General features: G+C 43.6%; 1 protein-coding gene across 1 annotated transcript in view; it reads right to left on the bottom strand.

Moving 5' to 3' along the window:
• Positions 1-1841: 1841 nt before the first annotated feature.
• Positions 1842-24641, bottom strand: part of LOC110506954 (unconventional myosin-IXAa) — a 212133-nt gene continuing 189333 nt past the window's right edge. Inside the window, exons 28-43 of the mRNA XM_036981793.1 lie at positions 23671-23801; positions 23281-23504; positions 22635-22754; positions 21275-21463; positions 20577-20624; positions 19503-19614; positions 19086-19147; positions 18764-18956; positions 18486-18614; positions 18161-18266; positions 13404-13535; positions 12103-12226; positions 11794-11847; positions 4012-4223; positions 3650-3792; positions 1842-3441 (exon numbers count right to left, since the gene is read on the bottom strand). Of these exons, the coding sequence (XP_036837688.1) occupies positions 2942-3441; positions 3650-3792; positions 4012-4223; positions 11794-11847; positions 12103-12226; positions 13404-13535; positions 18161-18266; positions 18486-18614; positions 18764-18956; positions 19086-19147; positions 19503-19614; positions 20577-20624; positions 21275-21463; positions 22635-22754; positions 23281-23504; positions 23671-23801 (2479 nt within the window). The 3' untranslated portion in view covers positions 1842-2941. The remainder of the gene's footprint in view (positions 3442-3649; positions 3793-4011; positions 4224-11793; positions 11848-12102; positions 12227-13403; positions 13536-18160; positions 18267-18485; positions 18615-18763; positions 18957-19085; positions 19148-19502; positions 19615-20576; positions 20625-21274; positions 21464-22634; positions 22755-23280; positions 23505-23670; positions 23802-24641) is intronic.

Here is a 24641-nt window from a genome sequence, read left to right on the forward strand (position 1 = left end):
AGGAAGTGTATATACACTATGTCATGTACCGTTATGGTTAGATCTTTGTCAGGAAGTGTATATCCTATGTCATGTACCGTTATGGTTAGATCTTTGTCAGGAAGTGTATATACGAAGACATGTACCATTATGGTTAGATCTTTGTCAGGAAGTGTATATATGAGGACATGTACCGTTATGGTTAGAGCTTTGTCAGGAAGTGTATATACTAGGACATGTACTGTTATGGTTAGAGCTTTGTCAGGAAGTGTATATACTAGGACATGTACCGTTATGGTTAGATCTTTGTCAGGAAGTGTATATATGGAGGACATGTACCGTTATGGTTAGAGCTTTGTCAGGAAGTGTATATACTAGGACATGCACTGTTATGGTTAGATCTTTGTCAGGAAGTGTATATATGGAGGACATGTACTGTTATGGTTAGATCTTTGTCAGGAAGTGTATATATGAGGACATGTACCGTTATGGTTATATCTTTGTCAGGAAGTGTATATACTATGTCATGTAGTGTTATGGTTAGATATTTGTCAGGAAGTGTATATACTATGTCATGTAGTGTTATGGTTAGAGAAAGAAGAACCATTAAGACCCGTCAACATTAAGCGTCTGAAGCACTCATATCGCATCTGGTGGAGATATTCCATTCCAACTGATTGATCAATACAGTAATTATTGTAAAGTATTATTATCAATATTAATAATAATTACAGGACTACCCATAAGTAAAATGTCTAAGTCACTTTGGAAAAAAGCATCTGCTAAATGGCATATATTATATTTATTAATAACAATACTGTATTCTACTGCTCGGTGATCACGTACACTGCACTAGTGTAATCAACCTTAATGAATAATAATAATATGTTTTGCGTATGCGATGTGTGAGCTGTGCCAAGGTCTTCCTCTTGTATGACAAATGCAAATCTGATTTTGAACCTCTGAATTAAAGCTCATGCCTGTACCACGCATTATAAGAAAAATATTGTTTGGTACAACTACAGTACCAGTACCAATGTCTGGACACACCTACTCATCTCCAGGGTTGTTCTTTCATTTGTACTATTTTCTACATTGTAAAATAATAGTGAAGACATCAAAACTATGAAATAACACGTTATTGACATTTTCCGGATTGACCGACCTTCATGTCTTACTGTAATGATGGACCATTGTTTCTCTTTGCTTATTTGAGCTGTTCTTGTCATAATGAGCTGTCCTTGTCACAACACAACTGATTGGCTTAAGGAGGAAAGAAATTCCACAAATTAACTTTTAACAAGGCACACCTGTTAATTGAAATGCATTCCAGGTTGAGAGAATACCAAGAGTGCGCAAAGCTGTCATCAAGGCAAAGGGTGGCTACTTTGAAGAATCTAAAATATATTTTGATTTGTTTAACACTTTTTTGGTGACTACATGATTCTGTGTCATTTCATAGTTTATGTCTTCACTGTTGTTCTACAATGTAGAAAATAGTAAAAATAAAGAAAAAAACCCTTGAACGAGTAGGTGTGTCCAAACTTTTGACTGGTCCTGTATAACTAACAACTTTTTCTTACACTGTAGGTATGAGGCCTTTTGACATTTTCCCCCTCAAACACTAGAACTGTGAGGTGTTTGAATATCGTTTTTTTTAAATGTTTTTTTTAATGTTTGAGTCTCTGATAGCTGATAGTGATTTAGTGTTACAAAAAGCATGTTTTAAATTGAAAGGGGCCTTTTGACTGTTGCCTGAAAAACAGCCGACTGCGCCACAAAACTATCCCAATAAAAATGTTAAACTAATACATCCAGAAAAAAACAAGAAATGTTACGAATAATGACAGAAGACAAGAAAGTGCATGTCCTTGTTTGGTTGCTATTGAGTCCAACACTGATATCTCAGGAAGACAAGGATTTGGGGGTAACATGTATCCAGAGCAAGGAGAATGCTATTTGTCCAATACATATTGTACTGTACATTCTAATTGTTGTATGGCTGTTAAGCTGTGAATGCAGTGATTTTATACACATCCGACATTCTTTACAGAGCTGGGATCCCCTTGGCTAGAATACACACCAGCTAACTTGGTCCCTTTCATGGCCGTATTTCCCTCAGGAGAGGAACGAAGCAGCACAAACATAAAAACACATGAAGTGGTCTTCTCACACACACACACACACACATTAACACTCAAACACACACACGTACACAGCCTTTGTCCAATACCATACATCTCTGCCCAAGATACTCAAGAAAAAGATAAATATTTGACTTCAACTACCCAGCAGTTACTGGTGTTCCGGCTTTGTACAGTATTTATACCTTTATAATATAGTTATATAGATTTATACTTTCCATGAAATTAAAAATGTATTAAATAGGCTTAAGGGAAAAATACATTTGTAATAATAGAGGAACCACTGCTTACATTGATTGTTTTTAACTGTAAACTTTAAAGCAGCCAATGATTGAGATCTCAAGTTCATGGACACGGCAGCACTGTCAATGGCTCGGTAGGTTTTTAATTCTTTTTTTTCTTCCCATCTTCTAGCCTCGTTCCACCTCCTAGTTTGCATTGGGACGTCAGCTCGGGAGATCTCCCGGATGCTGAGTAGTCCTCTCCCAGTGTCCCAGCATTCCCTTTTCTCTGCCTTCCTGCTCCACACGTCCCCTCTCCCCTGGGCTGAGGGAGGCCCAGACCTGCAGAGGGACCATGGGGAGTGTGGTTGGCAGTTAAGGAGATCAACTTTCTACTGGTTCCTCCTCTCCCACTCCCAGCCTGTCCCTCTCCTGTCTCTGAGGTGGACACACAGTGTGTACATGGCACTTGGGGGGACAGTTCTGCATCGTTGCGGATGTGGACTGAGAAAGGGTGAGCTGGAGTGTTTGAGGAAGGGGGTCAGATCGCATGCTCTTAGGGAGAGTGGGCTGTGATGGACGTTTTCCCACTGTCCTTCATACCATGAACTCATTGCTGCCGTACAAAACCCGCTGCTGGGGTAAGTCAGGCGGATCCCTGCTGCGGCCCCCACTGTCATGGGAGTGCCTCAAGGGTGAGTTCTTGGATCCTTTCAGTTTCTGTTTGCCCTTTTCCGGGTTGAAGGTGCCTCGGCTGGTGAACTGTGACCTCTCTTCAAACGCCCCCTCCTGTTTGGCCGGGGGGGGACAGTCCATGCTGTCGCGGCGGGGAGGCTGGGGCAGGTACAAGCCCTGGGCAGAGCCAGAGCCAGAAGAGGGCGACTTTGAGCGGTAGCGAAAGTGGCGAGCTGTGGCCACAGAGGAGGAAGAGGACGGGTGGAAGTGGGAGGAGGAAGAGAGGGAGGAGATGGTAGAACAGGAGTCCACTGAGTCCTGGGAGTCTGGTTGCCTGCGTAGGTTGCGGCGTCGGTGGCTCTTCCCCTCCGACCTCTTGGTTCGGGCGACGGGGGCCAGCGTGGGTTCTCTCTCTGAGGGACCTAAAAAGGTCAGCGGTCAGACCATGATGCAGGATACTATAGTAGCAGCAGTAGAAAACGATACGTTTCAACTCAATAAAACAAATGTTTTACTCATGTCTCTTTTTGCTACACACAATTGTAGAGAGAAACTTAAAATATAACCACAAGTTTTAACAAGCGTTTTCCAAACAGGTTGACCATGGTACTGTTTAATATCATGGCATACCGGAGAAGTCGGAGGTGGCTCCTTCAGAGTCCACGTTGAGGTTCTCAGAGCTGTCGGCCGTGCCGATGGACGCCTCCGACTCCAGGGTCTCATCGTCTGATGCTCGCTGCTCCAAAGTCAGCATCTCAAAGGTTAGCTCCTCCCTGGGGTGACAAACATTGGTGAGGTCAATGCAGAAGGAAAACACACTGACAGTTTTAGTCATTCATTTTCCTCATTTTAGGTACACTTTGCCATTCATTTAAGATTCCTCAAATATCCTGTAGGTAAAGGTATAATACTGTATTTCTACATTTATTTTATAACATGCTTTTCGTTGCACATTGACTGAATGCTACTGTAGGTATAATGCTATAAGGTACTTCTCTTTCTGCAGGCTCTCGATCTGCTCCGTCAGCACCCTCTCCTCCTGCTGCATGGCCAACTGCTGGTGCTCCGATACCTCAGGCTCCTGCCCCGCCCCCACCTCCTCACCGCCGCTCTCCTGCACCACTGCACCCGTCACGGACGGCAGGCGTGGGCTAACCGGGGGCGAGGGCGTGTGGTAGCTGAACCGCCGTACGTGGCCCTTGCCCTGCGAAACAAAGCACAAAACAGTCAGTCAGTGAGAAGTTAGCGTTAGCTTAGGCTAATGCCAGCGTTTGTCCTGGTGTAGGATTGTCCTGATTCATGACAAGAATAGCAACAGCGTCTGGCAGCTAATTCTATTTCAGGTTGTATAGCCAAGCAGCCGTTACTCCTACTACCTAGGAGGGCCCTTCCACCAAGTTACTTTGACGGCACATGCAAGAAAAACAACAACTTTGTAATACCTGAAACATTAATGTTTCATAGGTCGCCTTTTAAACCCATAACGACCCCAAGACTCATGCTCCCCACACATGCAGTCTAGCAACCAGCAGTCACAGCAGATACCCAATCGCAAAATCATGTTGGATGCTGTGCAGCATGGGTTACCTTTTTGGCTGCGTTTGGCTGCGCGGTACAAACAATTGAGAAGCAAAAGAGAATATAAAAGTGAAAATGAGGCCAAAGACACTGGACAGTATATGGTCCCTAACCTCTTACAAAGTCCTCCATAATGCTACCATGTGATGATACACCAGGACATTTCTCCTGGAATTGCTTTAATACCCAAGAGCTGCTACGGTCTACAGCACATGTAATTGGGACGATCTTTGATTGGATCATGGGACAAGAGGCAGAAAAATCTAAGAAATTCTATTATGAATAGGTTATATTACATAATAAGTAATCTAGTGTAGGACATCATTTCCCAAATTTTGACCACAAGGTCAGGAGGAAATGGAGTAAACAATCACATTTCTCAAATGTGTATTTTAGGATGAAATTGATTAAGTGTGATGATACACTTTATACAATATATTCTATAAACTTACAAATACAATAAAAATAACAACCCAATGTGGGTTTAGTAGATAGTAAACATTGAGTGAACCAGACAATGACAAACATAAAATATGTCATTAAAATATGGAACTATAGGTTATGAAATCATTATAATGTATTTGAGTCGGAACACTGTGAAATACAGAAAATCCTGTCAGAGTACAGCATAGTCAAAATCTAATGAACAAACATTTGCATGATTAAATTACAGTATGTCAATGTCTTGAACTTTCATCCACAAGACACCGTTATATTATACAGTCAGGCTCACACAAAGCAATAGAGAGAGGAAAAAGCAAGAGAGGAGAGAGAGGAAAAAGCAAGAGAGGAGAGAGAGGAAAAAGCAAGAGGAGAGAGAGGAAAAAGCAAGAGGAGAGAGAGAGAAAAAAGCAAGAGAGGAGAGAGAGGAAAAAGCAAGAGAGGAGAGAGAGGAAAAAGCAAGAGGAGAGAGAGAGGAAAAAGCAAGAGGAGAGAGAGAGGAAAAAGCAAGAGGAGAGAGAGAGGAAAAAGCAAGAGAGGAGAGAGAGAGGAAAAAGCAAGAGAGGAGAGAGAGAGGAAAAAGCAAGAGAGGAGAGAGAGAGGAAAAAGCAAGAGGAGAGAGAGAGAAAAAAGCAAGAGAGAGAGAGAGGAAAAAGCAAGAGGAGAGAGAGAGGAAAAAGCAAGAGGAGAGAGAGAGGAAAAAGCAAGAGAGGAGAGAGGAAAAAGCAAGAGAGGAGAGAGAGAGGAAAAAGCAAGAGGAGAGAGAGGAAAAAGCAAGAGAAGAGAGAGAGGAAAAAGCAAGAGGAGAGAGAGGAAAAAGCAAGAGGAGAGAGAGGAAAAAGCAAGAGGAGAGAGAGAGGAAAAAGCAAGAGGAGAGAGAGAGGAAAAAGCAAGAGGAGAGAGAGAGAGGAAAAAGCAAGAGAGGAGAGAGAGAGGAAAAAGCAAGAGAGGAGAGAGAGAGGAAAAAGCAAGAAGAGAGAGAGAGAAAAAAGCAAGAGGAGAGAGAGAGAAAAAAGCAAGAGGAGAGAGAGGAAAAAGCAAGAGGAGAGAGAGAGGAAAAAGCAAGAGAGGAGAGAGGAAAAAGCAAGAGAGGAGAGAGAGAGGAAAAAGCAAGAGGAGAGAGAGAGAAAAAAGCAAGAGAGAGAGAGAAAAAAGCAAGAGGAGAGAGAGAGGAAAAAGCAAGAGGAGAGAGAGAGGAAAAAGCAAGAGAGGAGAGAGAGAGGAAAAAGCAAGAGGAGAGAGAGAGGAAAAAGCAAGAGGAGAGAGAGAGAAAAAAGCAAGAGGAGAGAGAGGAAAAAGCAAGAGGAGAGAGAGAGGAAAAAGCAAGAGAGGAGAGAGAGAGGAAAAAGCAAGAGAGGAGAGAGAGAGGAAAAAGCAAGAGGAGAGAGAGAGAAAAAAGCAAGAGAGGAGAGAGAGGAAAAAGCAAGAGAGGAGAGAGAGGAAAAAGCAAGAGGAGAGAGAGAGAGGAAAAAGCAAGAGAGGAGAGAGAGAGGAAAAAGCAAGAGAGGAGAGAGAGAGGAAAAAGCAAGAAGAGAGAGAGAGAAAAAAGCAAGAGGAGAGAGAGAGAAAAAAGCAAGAGGAGAGAGAGGAAAAAGCAAGAGGAGAGAGAGAGGAAAAAGCAAGAGAGGAGAGAGGAAAAAGCAAGAGAGGAGAGAGAGAGGAAAAAGCAAGAGGAGAGAGAGAGAAAAAAGCAAGAGAGAGAGAGAAAAAAGCAAGAGGAGAGAGAGAGGAAAAAGCAAGAGGAGAGAGAGAGGAAAAAGCAAGAGAGGAGAGAGAGAGGAAAAAGCAAGAGGAGAGAGAGAGGAAAAAGCAAGAGGAGAGAGAGAGAAAAAAGCAAGAGGAGAGAGAGGAAAAAGCAAGAGGAGAGAGAGAGGAAAAAGCAAGAGAGGAGAGAGAGAGGAAAAAGCAAGAGAGGAGAGAGAGAGGAAAAAGCAAGAGGAGAGAGAGAGAAAAAAGCAAGAGAGGAGAGAGAGGAAAAAGCAAGAGAGGAGAGAGAGGAAAAAGCAAGAGGAGAGAGAGAGGAAAAAGCAAGAGGAGAGAGAGAGGAAAAAGCAAGAGGAGAGAGAGAGGAAAAAGCAAGAGAGGAGAGAGAGAGGAAAAAGCAAGAGAGGAGAGAGAGAGGAAAAAGCAAGAGAGGAGAGAGAGAGGAAAAAGCAAGAGAGGAGAGAGAGAGGAAAAAGCAAGAGGAGAGAGAGAGAAAAAAGCAAGAGGAGAGAGAGAGGAAAAAGCAAGAGGAGAGAGAGAGGAAAAAGCAAGAGGAGAGAGAGAGGAAAAAGCAAGAGAGGAGAGAGAGAGGAAAAAGCAAGAGAGGAGAGAGAGAGGAAAACGCAAGAGGAGAGAGAGAGGAAAAAGCAAGAGGAGAGAGAGAGGAAAAAGCAAGAGGAGAGAGAGAGGAAAAAGCAAGATGAGAGAGAGAGGAAAAAGCAAGAGGAGAGAGAGAGGAAAAAGCAAGAGAGGAGAGAGAGAGGAAAAAGCAAGAGAGGAGAGAGAGAGGAAAAAGCAAGAGAGGAGAGAGAGAGGAAAAAGCAAGAGGAGAGAGAGAGAAAAAAGCAAGAGGAGAGAGAGAGGAAAAAGCAAGAGGAGAGAGAGAGGAAAAAGCAAGAGGAGAGAGAGAGGAAAAAGCAAGAGAGGAGAGAGAGAGGAAAAAGCAAGAGAGGAGAGAGAGAGGAAAAAGCAAGAGAGGAGAGAGAGAGGAAAAAGCAAGAGGAGAGAGAGAGAAAAAAGCAAGAGAGGAGAGAGAGGAAAAAGCAAGAGAGGAGAGAGAGGAAAAAGCAAGAGGAGAGAGAGAGAGGAAAAAGCAAGAGAGGAGAGAGAGAGGAAAAAGCAAGAGAGGAGAGAGAGAGGAAAAAGCAAGAAGAGAGAGAGAGAAAAAAGCAAGAGGAGAGAGAGAGAAAAAAGCAAGAGGAGAGAGAGGAAAAAGCAAGAGGAGAGAGAGAGGAAAAAGCAAGAGAGGAGAGAGGAAAAAGCAAGAGAGGAGAGAGAGAGGAAAAAGCAAGAGGAGAGAGAGAGAAAAAAGCAAGAGAGAGAGAGAAAAAAGCAAGAGGAGAGAGAGAGGAAAAAGCAAGAGGAGAGAGAGAGGAAAAAGCAAGAGAGGAGAGAGAGAGGAAAAAGCAAGAGGAGAGAGAGAGGAAAAAGCAAGAGGAGAGAGAGAGAAAAAAGCAAGAGGAGAGAGAGGAAAAAGCAAGAGGAGAGAGAGAGGAAAAAGCAAGAGAGGAGAGAGAGAGGAAAAAGCAAGAGAGGAGAGAGAGAGGAAAAAGCAAGAGGAGAGAGAGAGAAAAAAGCAAGAGAGGAGAGAGAGGAAAAAGCAAGAGAGGAGAGAGAGGAAAAAGCAAGAGGAGAGAGAGAGGAAAAAGCAAGAGGAGAGAGAGAGGAAAAAGCAAGAGGAGAGAGAGAGGAAAAAGCAAGAGAGGAGAGAGAGAGGAAAAAGCAAGAGAGGAGAGAGAGAGGAAAAAGCAAGAGAGGAGAGAGAGAGGAAAAAGCAAGAGAGGAGAGAGAGAGGAAAAAGCAAGAGGAGAGAGAGAGAAAAAAGCAAGAGGAGAGAGAGAGGAAAAAGCAAGAGGAGAGAGAGAGGAAAAAGCAAGAGAGGAGAGAGAGAGGAAAAAGCAAGAGAGGAGAGAGAGAGGAAAACGCAAGAGAGGAGAGAGAGAGGAAAACGCAAGAGGAGAGAGAGAGGAAAAAGCAAGAGGAGAGAGAGAGGAAAAAGCAAGAGGAGAGAGAGAGGAAAAAGCAAGATGAGAGAGAGAGGAAAAAGCAAGAGGAGAGAGAGAGGAAAAAGCAAGAGAGGAGAGAGAGAGGAAAAAGCAAGAGAGGAGAGAGAGAGGAAAAAGCAAGAGAGGAGAGAGAGAGGAAAAAGCAAGAGGAGAGAGAGAGAAAAAAGCAAGAGGAGAGAGAGAGGAAAAAGCAAGAGGAGAGAGAGAGGAAAAAGCAAGAGGAGAGAGAGAGGAAAAAGCAAGAGAGGAGAGAGAGAGGAAAAAGCAAGAGAGGAGAGAGAGAGGAAAACGCAAGAGGAGAGAGAGAGAAAAAAGCAAGAGAGGAGAGAGAGAGGAAAAAGCAAGAGAGGAGAGAGAGAGGAAAAAGCAAGAGAGGAGAGAGAGAGGAAAAAGCAAGAAGAGAGAGAGAGAAAAAAGCAAGAGGAGAGAGAGAGAAAAAAGCAAGAGGAGAGAGAGGAAAAAGCAAGAGGAGAGAGAGAGGAAAAAGCAAGAGAGGAGAGAGGAAAAAGCAAGAGAGGAGAGAGAGAGGAAAAAGCAAGAGGAGAGAGAGAGAAAAAAGCAAGAGAGAGAGAGAAAAAAGCAAGAGGAGAGAGAGAGGAAAAAGCAAGAGGAGAGAGAGAGGAAAAAGCAAGAGAGGAGAGAGAGAGGAAAAAGCAAGAGGAGAGAGAGAGGAAAAAGCAAGAGGAGAGAGAGAGAAAAAAGCAAGAGGAGAGAGAGGAAAAAGCAAGAGGAGAGAGAGAGGAAAAAGCAAGAGAGGAGAGAGAGAGGAAAAAGCAAGAGAGGAGAGAGAGAGGAAAAAGCAAGAGGAGAGAGAGAGAAAAAAGCAAGAGAGGAGAGAGAGGAAAAAGCAAGAGAGGAGAGAGAGGAAAAAGCAAGAGGAGAGAGAGAGGAAAAAGCAAGAGGAGAGAGAGAGGAAAAAGCAAGAGGAGAGAGAGAGGAAAAAGCAAGAGAGGAGAGAGAGAGGAAAAAGCAAGAGAGGAGAGAGAGAGGAAAAAGCAAGAGAGGAGAGAGAGAGGAAAAAGCAAGAGAGGAGAGAGAGAGGAAAAAGCAAGAGGAGAGAGAGAGAAAAAAGCAAGAGGAGAGAGAGAGGAAAAAGCAAGAGGAGAGAGAGAGGAAAAAGCAAGAGGAGAGAGAGAGGAAAAAGCAAGAGAGGAGAGAGAGAGGAAAAAGCAAGAGAGGAGAGAGAGAGGAAAACGCAAGAGGAGAGAGAGAGGAAAAAGCAAGAGGAGAGAGAGAGGAAAAAGCAAGAGGAGAGAGAGAGGAAAAAGCAAGATGAGAGAGAGAGGAAAAAGCAAGAGGAGAGAGAGAGGAAAAAGCAAGAGAGGAGAGAGGAAAAAGCAAGAGAGGAGAGAGAGAGGAAAAAGCAAGAGGAGAGAGAGAGGAAAAAGCAAGAGAAGAGAGAGAGGAAAAAGCAAGAGGAGAGAGAGGAAAAAGCAAGAGGAGAGAGAGGAAAAAGCAAGAGGAGAGAGAGAGGAAAAAGCAAGAGGAGAGAGAGGAAAAAGCAAGAGGAGAGAGAGAGGAAAAAGCAAGAGGAGAGAGAGAGAGGAAAAAGCAAGAGGAGAGAGAGAGAGGAAAAAGCAAGAGAGGAGAGAGAGAGGAAAAAGCAAGAGAGGAGAGAGAGAGGAAAAAGCAAGAGGAGAGAGAGAGAAAAAAGCAAGAGGAGAGAGAGAGAAAAAAGCAAGAGGAGAGAGAGGAAAAAGCAAGAGGAGAGAGAGAGGAAAAAGCAAGAGAGGAGAGAGAGGAAAAAGCAAGAGAGGAGAGAGAGAGGAAAAAGCAAGAGGAGAGAGAGAGAAAAAAGCAAGAGAGAGAGAGAAAAAAGCAAGAGGAGAGAGAGAGGAAAAAGCAAGAGGAGAGAGAGAGGAAAAAGCAAGAGAGGAGAGAGAGAGGAAAAAGCAAGAGGAGAGAGAGAGGAAAAAGCAAGAGGAGAGAGAGAGGAAAAAGCAAGAGGAGAGAGAGAGGAAAAAGCAAGAGGAGAGAGAGAGGAAAAAGCAAGAGGAGAGAGAGAGGAAAAAGCAAGAGAGGAGAGAGGAAAAAGCAAGAGAGGAGAGAGAGAGGAAAAAGCAAGAGGAGAGAGAGAGGAAAAAGCAAGAGAAGAGAGAGAGGAAAAAGCAAGAGGAGAGAGAGGAAAAAGCAAGAGGAGAGAGAGGAAAAAGCAAGAGAGGAGAGAGAGAGGAAAAAGCAAGAGAGGAGAGAGAGAGGAAAAAGCAAGAGGAGAGAGAGAGAAAAAAGCAAGAGGAGAGAGAGAGAAAAAAGCAAGAGGAGAGAGAGGAAAAAGCAAGAGGAGAGAGAGAGGAAAAAGCAAGAGAGGAGAGAGAGAGGAAAAAGCAAGAGAGGAGAGAGAGAGGAAAAAGCAAGAGGAGAGAGAGAGGAAAAAGCAAGAGGAGAGAGAGAGGAAAAAGCAAGAGGAGAGAGAGAGGAAAAAGCAAGAGGAGAGAGAGGAAAAAGCAAGAGGAGAGAGAGAGGAAAAAGCAAGAGGAGAGATAGAGGAAAAAGCAAGAGAGGAGAGAGGAAAAAGCAAGAGAGGAGAGAGAGAGGAAAAAGCAAGAGGAGAGAGAGAGGAAAAAGCAAGAGAAGAGAGAGAGGAAAAAGCAAGAGGAGAGAGAGGAAAAAGCAAGAGGAGAGAGAGAGGAAAAAGCAAGAGGAGAGAGAGAGGAAAAAGCAAGAGGAGAGAGAGAGAGGAAAAAGCAAGAGGAGAGAGAGAGAGGAAAAAGCAAGAGGAGAGAGAGAGGAAAAAGCAAGAGGAGAGAGAGAGGGAAAAAGCAAGAGGAGAGAGGAAAAAGCGAGAGGAAAAAGCAAGAGAGGAAAAAGCAAGAGAGGAGAGAGAGGGATCAAGAGATGGATTGAGAGAGGAGAGCCAGAGAGCAGAGAGAGAGAGAAAGTGAGAGATAGGTCAGCCAGACATGGACAAAGTGAGGTGGCGCCATGTTGTGAGGATGGGCAGACCTCGGCATTAGGACAAGGTGGGCACGGTGAGCCGCGATCAATAGCTGACAGCTGACTATGATTATGCGAGCCTGGGCTTGGTAACAGTGAGTGGATACATACCGGGACAGTACTGCGGGATATGGTCATAAATCTAACAGCAATTAGTACAGGTTTCTGGATTAGGAAGGAAAGACAGGAAGGGGAATGACAGGATTAAAATGGGAGAAAACAGAGTTAGTGTGAAGAGGTGGTGGTTCAAGGTAGGCTGACTTAAGAAGGGTGTTTTTAACAGGATAAGTTAGCTAGTTGGGGGGTTTCATTTAAGAACAGTGTTTTAACAGGATAGGTTAGCTAGTTGATGGGAGTTGATGACTAGTCAAATACGGTCTGTGGATAGTGGTGATGAACAGCTATGACTCTTGACTTTACCATTGATCTCCGAATGAGGGTCAATCTGCACTTGGCTTTGTTCTCTGCAAACTCCAGACTGTTGATGTCCTTTAGCCGGGCGCAGTACTTATTCATCTGCTCTCCGATGATGAGCTCCACACACCTAGAACAGGAAGAGCTATGGTCACATTGCAGTCTAGTACTACATCTATGTAATCCTATAGTAGCAGCAGCAGGATACTATAGTAGCAGCAGCAGGATACTATAGTAGCAGCAGCAGGATACTATAGTAGCAGCAGCAGGATACTATAGTAGCAGCAGGATACTATAGTAGCAGCAGCAGGATACTATAGTAGCAGCAGCAGGATACTATAGTAGCAGCAGTAGGATACTATAGTAGCAGCAGCAGGATACTATAGTAGCAGCAGCAGGATACTATAGTAGCAGTAGCAGGATACTATAGTAGCAGCAGTAGGATACTATAGTAGCAGCAGCAGGATACTATAGTAGCAGCAGCAGGATACTATAGTAGCAGCAGCAGGATACTATAGTAGCAGCAGCAGGATACTATAGTAGCAGCAGGATACTATAGTAGCAGCAGGATACTATAGTAGCAGCAGCAGGATCCTATAGTAGCAGCAGCAGGATATTATAGTAGCAGCAGTAGGATACTATAGTAGCAGCAGTAGGATACTATAGTAGCAGCAGTAGGATACTATAGTAGCAGCAGTAGGATATTATAGTAGCAGCAGTAGGATACTATAGTAGCAGCAGTAGGATACTATAGCAGCAGCAGGATACTATAGCAGCAGCAGGATACTATAGTAGCAGCAGCAGGATACTATAGCAGCAGCAGGATACTATAGTAGCAGCAGTAGTAGGATACTATAGTAGCAGCAGTAGTAGGATACTATAGTAGCAGCAGTAGTAGGATACTATAGTAGCAGCAGTAGTAGGATACTATAGTAGCAGCAATAGGATACTATAGTAGCAGCAGTAGGATATTATAGTAGCAGTAGTAGGATACTATAGTAGCAGCAGTAGGATATTATAGTAGCAGTAGTAGGATACTATAGTAGCAGCAGTAGGATATTATAGTAGCAGCAGTAGGATACTATAGTAGCAGCAGTAGTAGGATACTATATTAGCAGCAGCAGGATACTATAGTAGCAGCAGTAGTAGGATACTATAGTAGCAGCAGTAGGATACTATAGTAGCAGCAGCAGTAGGATACTATAGTAGCAGCAGTAGTAGGATACTATAGTAGCAGCAGTAGTAGGATACTATAGTAGCAGCATTAGTAGGATACTATATTAGCAGCAGTAGGATTGTGGTCTCACGCTGTGGTCTTGCCGATGTCCTGGACACTCTGCAGGGGGTCGATGGTGTCGGGGCAGCGGAGGATGCAGGGGGCGAAGACAATGGCTATGGCGTTGGCCGACATACGGTTGGTGTCCTCCTGCCCTGCGATCCTGGAGAATACACCAAACAAAAACAGTGCCTTCAGAAAGTATTCATAACACCTCTGGACTTGTTCCACGTGCTGTTGGTTTATAGCCTGAATTTAAAATGAGATTGAATTGAGATTTTGAGTCACTGGCCTACACACAATACCCCATAATGTCAAAGTGGAATTATGTTTTTATATTATGTTTTTATATATTTAAAAAAAAAAATATTAAAATGAAAAGCTGAACATTTTTTAGTTAATAACTATTCAACCCCTTTGTTATGGTAAGCATAAATAAATGCAGGATAAAAATAATAAGTTGCATGGAGTCTGTGTGTAATAAGTGTTTAACATGATTTATGAATGACTACCTCATCTCTGTACCCCACACATACAATTATCTTTAAGGTCCCTCAGTTGAGCAGTGAATTTCAAACAAAGATTCAATCAAAGACCAGAGATGTTTTCCAATGCCTCGCAAAGAAGGGCCCGTATTGATAGATGGGTAAAACAAAACAAAAGCAGACATTGAATATCCCTTTGAGCCTGGTGAAGTTATTAGCTACACTTTGGGTGGTGTATGTATCAATACACTCCTTCCTATTTCAGTTGCCGGAGAGGAAGGAAACCACCCTGGGATTTCACCATGAGGCCAACGGTGATTTTAAAACAGTTATAGAGTTTAATAGTTGTGAAGAGAGAAAACGGAAGATGGATCAACAACATTGTAGTTACTCCACAATACTAACCTAAATGACAGGAGGGAACACAAGGCTGTACAGAATAAAACATGCATCCTGTTCGTAATAAGGCACCACTCTTTATATTTTCAAGCATGGTGTTGGCTGCATCATATTATGGGTATGCTTTTCATCGACAAGGACTAGAGAGTTTAAAAATAATACAAATACATGGAATAGAGCTTAGCACAGGCAAAACCTTGGAGGAAAACCTGGTTCAGTCTGCTTTCCAACAGACACTGGGAGAAAAATGTACTTTTCAGTACAATAACCTAAAAAACAAATATACACGAGTTGCTTACCAAGATTGACATGGAATGTTCCTGGGTGGCCTAGTTACAGTTACAGACGTAAAATCGTCTTGAAAATCTAATGGCAAGACTTGAAAATGGCTGTCTAGCAGAGATCAACCACCAACTTGACAGAGCTTGAAGAATATTGTACAATCTAGGTGTGCAAAGCTCTTAGAGACTTACCCTGAAAGACTCACAGCTGTAATCTCTGCCAAAGGTGATTCTAACACTCAGGGGTGTGATTACTTACAGTACCAGTCGAAAGTTTGGATACACTTACTCATTCCAGGGTTTTTCTTGATTTTTTACTATTTTCTACATTGTAGAATAATAGTGAAGACATCAAAACTATGAAATAGCATATGGAATCATGTAGTAACCAAAAAGTGTTAAATAAATGAAAAATATGTTTTATATTTGAGATTCTTCAAAGTAGCCACCCTTTGCCTTGATGACAGCTTTGCTCACTCTTGGCATTCTCTCAACCTCCTGCAAGCCTGAAAACACATTCACCACCAATGCATTTTAATTAACAGGTGTGCCTTGTTAAAAGTTCATTTGTGGAATTTCTTTCCTTCTTAATGCGAGTCAATCAGTTGTGTTGTGATAAGGCAGGGGTGGTATACAGAAGATAGTATTTTACCAAATAGGGCTAAGTCCATATTATGGCAAGAACAACTCAAATAAGCAAAGAGAAACGACTGTCCACCATTACTTTAAGACATGAACGTCAGTCAATACAGTCTATCACAGTGCCATCCGTTTGGTCAACAAAGCCCCATATACCACCCACCACTGTGACCTGTATGCTCTCGTCGGCTGTCGGCTGGCCCCCGCTGCATATTCGTCGCCAGACCCACTGGCTCCTGGTCATCTATAAGTCTTTGCTAGGTAAAGCCCCACCTTATCTCAGCTCACTGGTCACCATAACAACACCCACCCTTAGCACACTCTCCAGCAGGTATATTTCTCTGGTCAATATAACAACACCCACCCGTAGCACGCTCTCCAGTAGGTATATTTCTCTGGTCACCATAACAACACCCACCAGTAGCACACTCTCCAGCAGGTATATTTCTCTGGTCACCATAACACACCCACCCGTAGCACACTCTCCAGCAGGTATATTTCTCTGGTCACCATAACACACCCACCCGTAGCACACTCTCCAGCAGGTATATTTCTCTGGTCCCCTCCAAAGCCTCCTTTGGTCACCTTTCCTTCCAGTTCTCTGCTGCCAATGACTGGAACGAATTGCAAAAATCACTGAAGTTGGAGACATATCTCCCTCACTAACTAAGCATCAGCTATCTGAGCAGCTAACCAATTGCAGCAGCTGTACATAGCCCATCTGTTAATAGCCCATCCAACTACCTACCTCATCTCCATATTGTTTTTTTACTTTTTTTGCTCTTTTGCACACCAGTATTTCTACTTGCACATATTGTGTTATTGATTGTACTTTTGTTTATCCCACGTGTAACTCTGTGTTGTTGGTTTTTGTCGCATTGCTTTACTTTATCTTGTCCAGGTCGCAGTTGCAAAGGAGAACTTGTTCTCAACTGGCCTAACTGGTTAAATAAAGGTGATCTGGCCACCTGGTTAAATAAAGGTGATCTGGTCTACCTGGTTAAATAAAGGTGATCTGGCCTACCTGGTTAAATAAAGGTGATCTGGCCTACCTGGTTAAATAAAGGTGATCTGGCCTACCTGGTTAAATAAAGGTGATCTGGCCTACCTGGTTAAATAAAGGTGATCTGGCCACCTGGTTAAATAAAGGTGATCTGGCCTACCTGGTTAAATAAAGGTGATCTGGCCTACCTGGTTAAATAAAGGTGATCTGGCCTACCTGGTTAAATAAAGGTGATCTGGCCTACCTGGTTAAATAAAGGTGATCTGGCCTACCTGGTTAAATAAAGGTGATCTGGCCTACCTGGTTAAATAAAGGTGATCTGGCCTACCTGGTTAAATAAAGGTGATCTGGCCTACCTGGTTAAATAAAGGTGATCTGGCCTACCTGGTTAAATAAAGGTGATCTGGTCTACCTGGTTAAATAAAGGTGATCTGGTCTACCTGGTTAAATAAAGGTGATCTGGCCTACCTGGTTAAATAAAGGTGAAATAAAAAATAAATAAAAAATACAGAAAATGTCAAGAACTTTGAACGTTTCTTCAAGTGCAGTCACAAAAACCATCAAGCGCTATGATGAAACTGGCTCTCATGAGGACCACCACCGGAAAGGAAGACCCAGAGTTACCTCTGCTGCAGAGGATAACTTCATTAGAGTTAACTGCACCACAGATTGCAGCCCAAATAACTGCTCCACAGAGTTAAAGTAACAGACACATCTCAACATCAACTGTTCAGAGGAGACTGTGTGAATCAGGCCTTCATGGTCAAATTGCTGCAAAGAAACCACTACTAAAAGGACACCAATAATAAAAAGAGACTTGCTTGGGCCAAGAAACACAAGCAATGGACATTAGACTGTTGGAAATCTGTCCTTTGGTCTGATGAGTCCAAATGTTCAATTTTTGCTTCCAACCGGCGTGTCTTTGTGAGATGCAGAGTAGGTGATCTCCGCATGTGTGGTTCCCACCGTGAAGCATGGAGGAGGAGGTGTGATGCTGTGGGGGTGCTTTGCTGGTGACTCTGTCAGTCATTTATTTCGAATTCAAGGCACACATAGCCAGCATGTCTACCACAGCATTCTGAAGCGATGTCATCCCCTCTGATTTGCGCTTAGTGGGACTATCATTTCAACAAGACAATGACCCAACACACACCACCAGACTGTGTAAGGGCTATTTGACCAAGAAGGATAGTGATGGAGTGCTGCATCAGATGATCTGGCCTCCACAATCACCCAACCTCAACCCAATTGAGATGGTTTGGGATGATTTGGACCGCAGAGTGAATAAAAAGCAGCCAACAAGTGCTCAGCATATGTGGGAACTCCTTAAAGACTGTTGGAAAAGCATTCCAGGTGACTACCTCATGAACCTGGCTGAGAGAATGCCAAGAGTGTGCAAATCTGTCATCAAGGCAAAGGGTGACTACTTCGAAGAATCTCAAATATAAATATATTTTCATTTGTTTAACACTTTTTTGGTTACTACATGATTCCATATGTGTTATTTAATCGTTTGGATGTCTTCACTATTATTCTACAACGGAGAAAATAGTAAAAATAAAGAAAACCCTTGAATGAGTAGGTGTGTCCAATCTTTTGACTGGTCCTGTATGTAAATTACATATTTCTGTATTTCATTTTCAATACATTTGCTAAAATAAAAAATTAAATACATGTTTTCACTTTTTCATTATGGGGTAGTGTGTGTAGATGGATGAGGGGAAAAAAATATTTCAAACCATTTTGAATTCAGGCTGTAACAACAAAATGTGGAATAAGTCAAAGGGTTTGAATCATTTGTGAAGGCACTGCAATATAATACATGTGTGAAGTTTGGTTCCAACTTCTTAAGAGTTAGGACATTACAGAAATGTTATGTTATTGGACGAATCTTCTCTCTGGCATTTTCCTTTTGATTTGACGTGACGAACAAATGCTACAGCAGATACTAGTGCAATAGAGGGAGGAGAAAGTCTGTTACCTAACTAGGTGGAAGAAGAGCCGTTCCAGAGTGTTGAGGTGAGTTCTACTGAGCTGGTCGATAATAGAGTAGACCCCTCGAATCACCTCCTTCTTGTCCTGCAGGCCTGTAAACACATTCACCACCAAACATATTGATGACAGTTTTCATGGGGTTTTGAATCAGTTTTTGATAAATTCATCTGAAATAAAATATCCTGTTGTAGGTCAGTGAGATAAGTTATTTGCAATGTCCAACAATGATGTTGAACTACATACATAAATAAAATAAGTAAGGAGTATACATTTATCAGAAATTAGAATGACAGGAAGGTCGGAGTATTTACACATGGCGCGGAGGAACTCCTCGTATAGTTCAAAGGTCATAAGCGGATTGGGTAAGTCCCGGAGCCACTGCTTGAAGACACTAGCGATAACGTGGATGTTGTAGTCATCCAGGTTCATGTTGTTCACGTCTGTGTGGACAAACAGCCAAAATGTCAGAATGAAACAAGCATCCCGGGTTGAAGTTATCTTTAGCCATAGCGTTGACATTTTCATTTGCAAATAGCCATTAGCGTAACTAGGTGCCTCACCCTGGTCTTTGTTAGCATGTATACAGTACCTGTGTCCAGTCCCTGCTTGAGCTCTTTGATCTTATTGGTGGAGCCAGACTTCCTGTAGATGCCCTCGGTGTAGAGGCCGTGCATCTCAATGTAGTTGATGAGCTTCTCCACAACCAGGGGCACTGTCCTCTCCTCGTTGGTCAGACGGGACACCTCCACCCCAAACTGCCTGGACGACAGCTCTGGGTCGTACTGCGCACACACACAGACACAAAAAGAGATGTAGGAGCGCATGTGGACACACACACACAAACACGGACACACACACAGCTTCTACCGAATAAATATCAATGTACGTTGATCTAGTCGTGGTAGCCTTACCTTTTTGCTGCATTTGGTGGTCAACTTCAGGCAGCACTTTCTGTGGCAGGCGTAGCGACACACTGGATAAACACAGCCAGAGAAATGCAAGTCAGCGCCATTTTCCACGGAAAGACAGTGCCTCCGCATTGTTAACATGGGAGGAAAAACAAAAGATTATGGCCGCTAACTAACTGACTACAGGACTAAGAGACAGATGCAACATTGACCAGGGAGGAGAAAACATCCTTTCTGACTGCTGCTTGAGAAAACTGTGGAGGATAAGGAGCTGCAGACCACATGAGTCCAGTTGAACACAATCTGATTAGTAGGAGGGGTTAGGAGGGGCCACAGCTCAAGGCTTGGCCAAAGGGCCGCTGAGGTCGTGCACAGTAATAAAGTGTGTGTGTGTGTGTGTGTGTGCGCACGAGTACTCACATTTGCAGACGCAGGCCCTGTCCATCATCCAGATGAGAGAGGAGCAGTACTCGCAGTAGGTGGGGATACTGTACTGGGTGGCCTTGAAGATGTGGCCATTGTGTTCCTCCACCTGTAGGGGGCAGCCGAGAGCAGGTGAGAAAAGAGCCAAGGAAAGTTTTTGTTGACATGTATGCTTTCTATTGTCTCTGACTCTCCTGTGTATTCTAGTTACTAGCCTATTTCCTTTTTTCTCTAAAGGACAGATAGAAACATTGCTGACAGGCGGTTAATATGTTTTAAATGGAGACGATCAGCAACGCAGATGTTGCATAGTAGTGCAATGCAAGACGATGCACTCACAGAATATCAGAGTATCTGCGCATGTCCACGGTTCAATCTGCTACAGTGTGATAGCTTCGGGAACAAAACAGCGGAGAACTTTCGCCTCGTGCTTCAATGCTTTTAGTTGTTGCGGAAATTGCCCCGATATTTATGTTTACTTCGTGCATCACTGACTATACCATTTTTAAAATGTAATTATATATATTTTTTATTAGGATTATTTTTTTTTTACCCCTTTTTCTCCCCAATTTCGTGGTGTCCAATCGGTAGTTACAGTCTTGTCTCATCGCTGCAACTCCCGTATGGACTCGGGAGAGGCGAAGGTCGAGAGCCGTGCATCCTCCGAAACACAACCCAACCGCAATGCTTCTTGACACAATGCCCACTTAACCCGGAAGCCAGCCACACCAATGTGTTGGAGGAAACACCTGGTGACCGTGTCAGCGTGCACTGCGCCCAGCCCGCCATAGGAGACACTAGTGCGCAATGGGACAAGGACATCCCTGCCGGCCAAACTCTCCCCTAACCCGGACGACGCTGGGCTAATTGTGCGCCACCCCATGGGTCTCCCGGTCCCGGTCTCGATCCCAGAATCTCTAGTGGCACAGCTAGCACTGTGATGGAGTGCCTTAAACCACTGCGCCACTCGGGAGGCCCCCACTGACTATACCTTTAAGATCAGTCTGGCTCCAGTCTCATACCAAAACGGTTGACTACTAGTTTTAAAAAACAGTAAGAGCAGGCACTCACAATGTCAGCATCCTTTTTCCTCCTCTTCTTTCGCTCGGTTTTGGGGACCTGCTGGGAAAGACAACCAAATATAACAGAGCTCTAAAAACAACAACAAATACTGTAATACCCTGGTAGCTTATCAATTACTAAGATCGTAAAGACCACAATGCTCTTTTCCAGCGGACACTCTCTTTTAGAGGGGCTTAGTATAGTAGCCAAGGGCTTCATGTGACCTGTAGTGTTTGAATTAGCCACCTGGGTGTTGGAAGTAGTTAGCACCAGTAGCTAACCAGGCCACTGTAGCAATGCTGTACCTGTCCACCCACACACACACACTGCTGCTAGCCCACCTAAACCCCAGCTTCATCTACCAACATCACTGCTAGCCCACCTAAATCATGGCTTCAGCAACCAACATTACTGCTAGCTCACCTAAATCACGGTTTCAGCTACCAATATAACTGCCAGCCCACCTAAACCCATGGTTTCATCTACCAACATTACTGCTGGCCCACCTAAACCACGGCTTCATCTACAAACATCACTGCTAACCCACCTAAACCTCGGTATCAGCTACCAATATAACTGCCAGCCCACCTAAACCATGGTTTTAGCTCAGACTACATACAGTACACAGTGTGATGCTTAGCTACATAGCCAATGGCTGCAATAACAATCAATTGCACCAGACAGAAGGTCAGTGGTGGAGGTGGTACCTTGCTGATGGTGCTGTCCATGGGCTTGTACTCGGTCATGAACTCATCCAGAAAGATCTTGAAGGTGTTGACCCAGACCTTGACGGGCGACTCGCTCCAGTCCCTCTGCTCTAGGCGCATGGTCTTCTCCAGGATCTGCTCGAACAGGGCGTATAGGTCCTTATAGCGGATACTCTTCCCATCATCCATCTGGAGAACACAGAGGGTTACATCAAAATCATGATGCTAACTACTGCCATGTAAATACATAGTCATTAAGGACACTACTGTAAAGTAGTTACCATGTAACTACTGCCATGTAAATACATAGGCATTAAGGACACTACTGTAAAGTAGTTACCATGTAACTACTGCCATGTAAATACATAGGCATTAAGGACACTTCTGTAAAGTAGTTACCATGTAACTACTGCCATTTAAATACATAGTCATTAAGGACACTACTGTAAAGTAGTTACCATGTAACTACTGCCATTTAAATACATAGTCATTAAGGACACTACTGTAAAGTAGTTACCATGTAACTACTGCCATTTAAATACATAGTCATTAAGGACACTACTGTAAAGTAGTTACCATGTAACTACTGCCATTTAAATACATAGGCATTAAGGACACTACTGTAAAGTAGTTACCATGTAACTACTGCCATTTAAATACATAGTCATTAAGGACACTACTGTAAAGTAGTTACCATGTAACTACTGCCATTTAAATACATAGTCATTAAGGACACTACTGTAAAGTAGTTACCATGTAACTACTGCCATTTAAATACATAGGCATTAAGGACACTACTGTAAAGTAGTTACCATGTAACTACTGCCATTTAAATACATAGTCATTAAGGACACTACTGTAAAGTAGTTACCATGTAACTACTGCCATTTAAATACATAGTCATTAAGGACACTACTGTAAAGTAGTTACCATGTAACTACTGCCATTTAAATACATAGTCATTAAGGACACTACTGTAAAGTAGTTACCATGTAACTACTGCCATTTAAATACATAGGCATTAAGGACACTACTGTAAAGTAGTTACCATGTAACTACTGCCATTTAAATACATAGTCATTAAGGACACTACTGTAAAGTAGTTACCATGTAACTACTGCCATTTAAATACATAGGCATTAAGGACACTACTGTAAAGTAGTTACCATGTAACTACTGCCATTTAAATACATAGTCATTAAGGACACTACTGTAAAGTAGTTACCATGTAACTACTGCCATGTAAATACATAGGCATTAAGGACACTACTGTAAAGTAGTTACCATGTAACTACTAGCCATGTAAATACAACGGTATTAGGAAGCCTGGGATTCAGGGTTGTTGCACTACTGTACTAACCGCTAGAGCTGTAGAGTAGGAGTTGAAGATATTGAGGCGGAACTCCTTCAAGGCCTTTTTAAACACCACGTCCACCATTGTGTCTTTCTTACCGCCGTCCTCAGCCACCAGGTCACCGATCTAAACGAAACAAAAACAACTGCTTGATAAAAAAGGGTTCTCTCGGGCTTCAATACATGAGCATTATAAAACCACATCAGTCTGGACACTGGACAACCTCAACACCGATATTCAGAAGCATCATTGTTCAAAGCTCAACATTCAAAGAGAGAATTTATATTGGTAACCAACCTAACGAGTACTTTTGGGTGTCAGGTCAAATGTAGGGAGTAAAAATTTATTCAGGAATGTAATGAAGTAAAAGTAGTCAAAAATATAAATAGCAAAGTACCCTAAAAACCTACTTATGTAGTACTTTAAAGTACATAAGTACTTTACACCACAATGCATATGCCTGCATATTTCTGTGTGTGTATGGGTGGATGTGTCTTTGTGTGGGTGGGTGCGTGTGTGTGTGGTTGGGTGTGTGTGTGTGGGTGCGTGCGTGCGTGCGTTTGGGTGGGTGCGTGTCTGGATGGGTGATTGTGTTGGTGTCTGTGTGTGTGTGTCTGTGGGTGCGTGTGTCTTTGTGACTGTGTGTGTGTACCTTCTTCATGAGGAAGTCGTTCATGCTCCTGTAGTCGTTGGTGCAGGTGAGGATCTGCAGTGCATCGTTCCCCCACTGGGCAGGCTCTAGGGCAACACTGCTAATCTTGACGCTACGCCGCCTCTTCACTTTTGGCGAGGGCTCCTTGTTCTCCTTGAACTCCTTGGCCCCCCGCTCCAGGGTCAGGTCTGGACTACGAGGCGGTGACATGTAATCCTGTCCTGCTGGGAGGGAGGAATGGAGAGACAGACAGAGTAGCAGCATAGTAAGTCTAACGCCTTTCGTTCAAGTCTTCTAGACTCCCTTATTAAGTTTGGTAGTGATCTTCACTGTGTCTTCCTCTGACAGTTAAACCTGCTGAACCCCACATGACCTTTAACCCTCCCTCACCTTCTCCTAGCAGTGGCCCCGTGTCTCCGTCATCTGCATCCATGGAGTCACCTCCACAGAACAGCTTCTCTCTGGACGACTTCTTCTCACCCTGCTTCGTCTTGCCCCAGAAACGCATCTTACCACGAACCCTGGTGGGGGGAGAGATAGATCACAGATTCATTAACCCTAACCTGAACCCTGGTGGTAGGAGAGACAGGTCACAGCTTCATTAACCCTAACCTGAACCCTGGTGGTAGGAGAGACAGACCACAGCTTCATTAACCCTAACCTGAACCCTGGTGGTAGGAGAGACAGATCACAGCTTCATTAACCCTAACCCTGGTGGTAGGAGAGACAGATCACAGCTTCATTAACCCTAACCTGAACCCTGGTGGTAGGAGAGACAGATCACAGCTTCATTAACCCTAACCCTGGTGATAGGAGACAGATCACAGCTTCATTAACCCTAACCTGAACCCTGGTGGTAGGGAGAGACAGATCACAGCTTCATTAACCCTAACCCTGGTGATAGGAGAGACAGATCACAGCTTCATTAACCCTAACCCTGGTTGTAGGAGAGACAGATCACAGCTTCATTAACCCTAACCTGAACCCTGGTGATAGGAGAGACAGATCACAGCTTCATTAACCCTAACCCTGGTGATAGGAGACAGGTCACCGCTTCATTAACCCTAACCTGAACCCTGGTGGTAGGAGAGACAGATCACAGCTTCATTAACCCTAACCCTGGTGATAGGAGAGACAGATCACAGCTTCATTAACCCTAACCCTGGTTGTAGGAGACAGATCACAGCTTCATTAACCCTAACCTGAACCCTGGTGGTAGGAGAGACAGATCACAGCTTCATTAACCCTAACCCTGGTTGTACGAGACAGATCACAGCTTCATTAACCCTAACCTGAACCCTGGTGGTAGGAGAGACAGATCACAGCTTCATTAACCCTAACCTGAACCCTGGTGGGGGGAG

The sequence above is a fragment of the Oncorhynchus mykiss genome, chromosome 6, assembly GCF_013265735.2.
Source record: "Oncorhynchus mykiss isolate Arlee chromosome 6, USDA_OmykA_1.1, whole genome shotgun sequence".
Classification (NCBI taxonomy): Eukaryota; Metazoa; Chordata; class Actinopteri; order Salmoniformes; family Salmonidae; genus Oncorhynchus; species Oncorhynchus mykiss.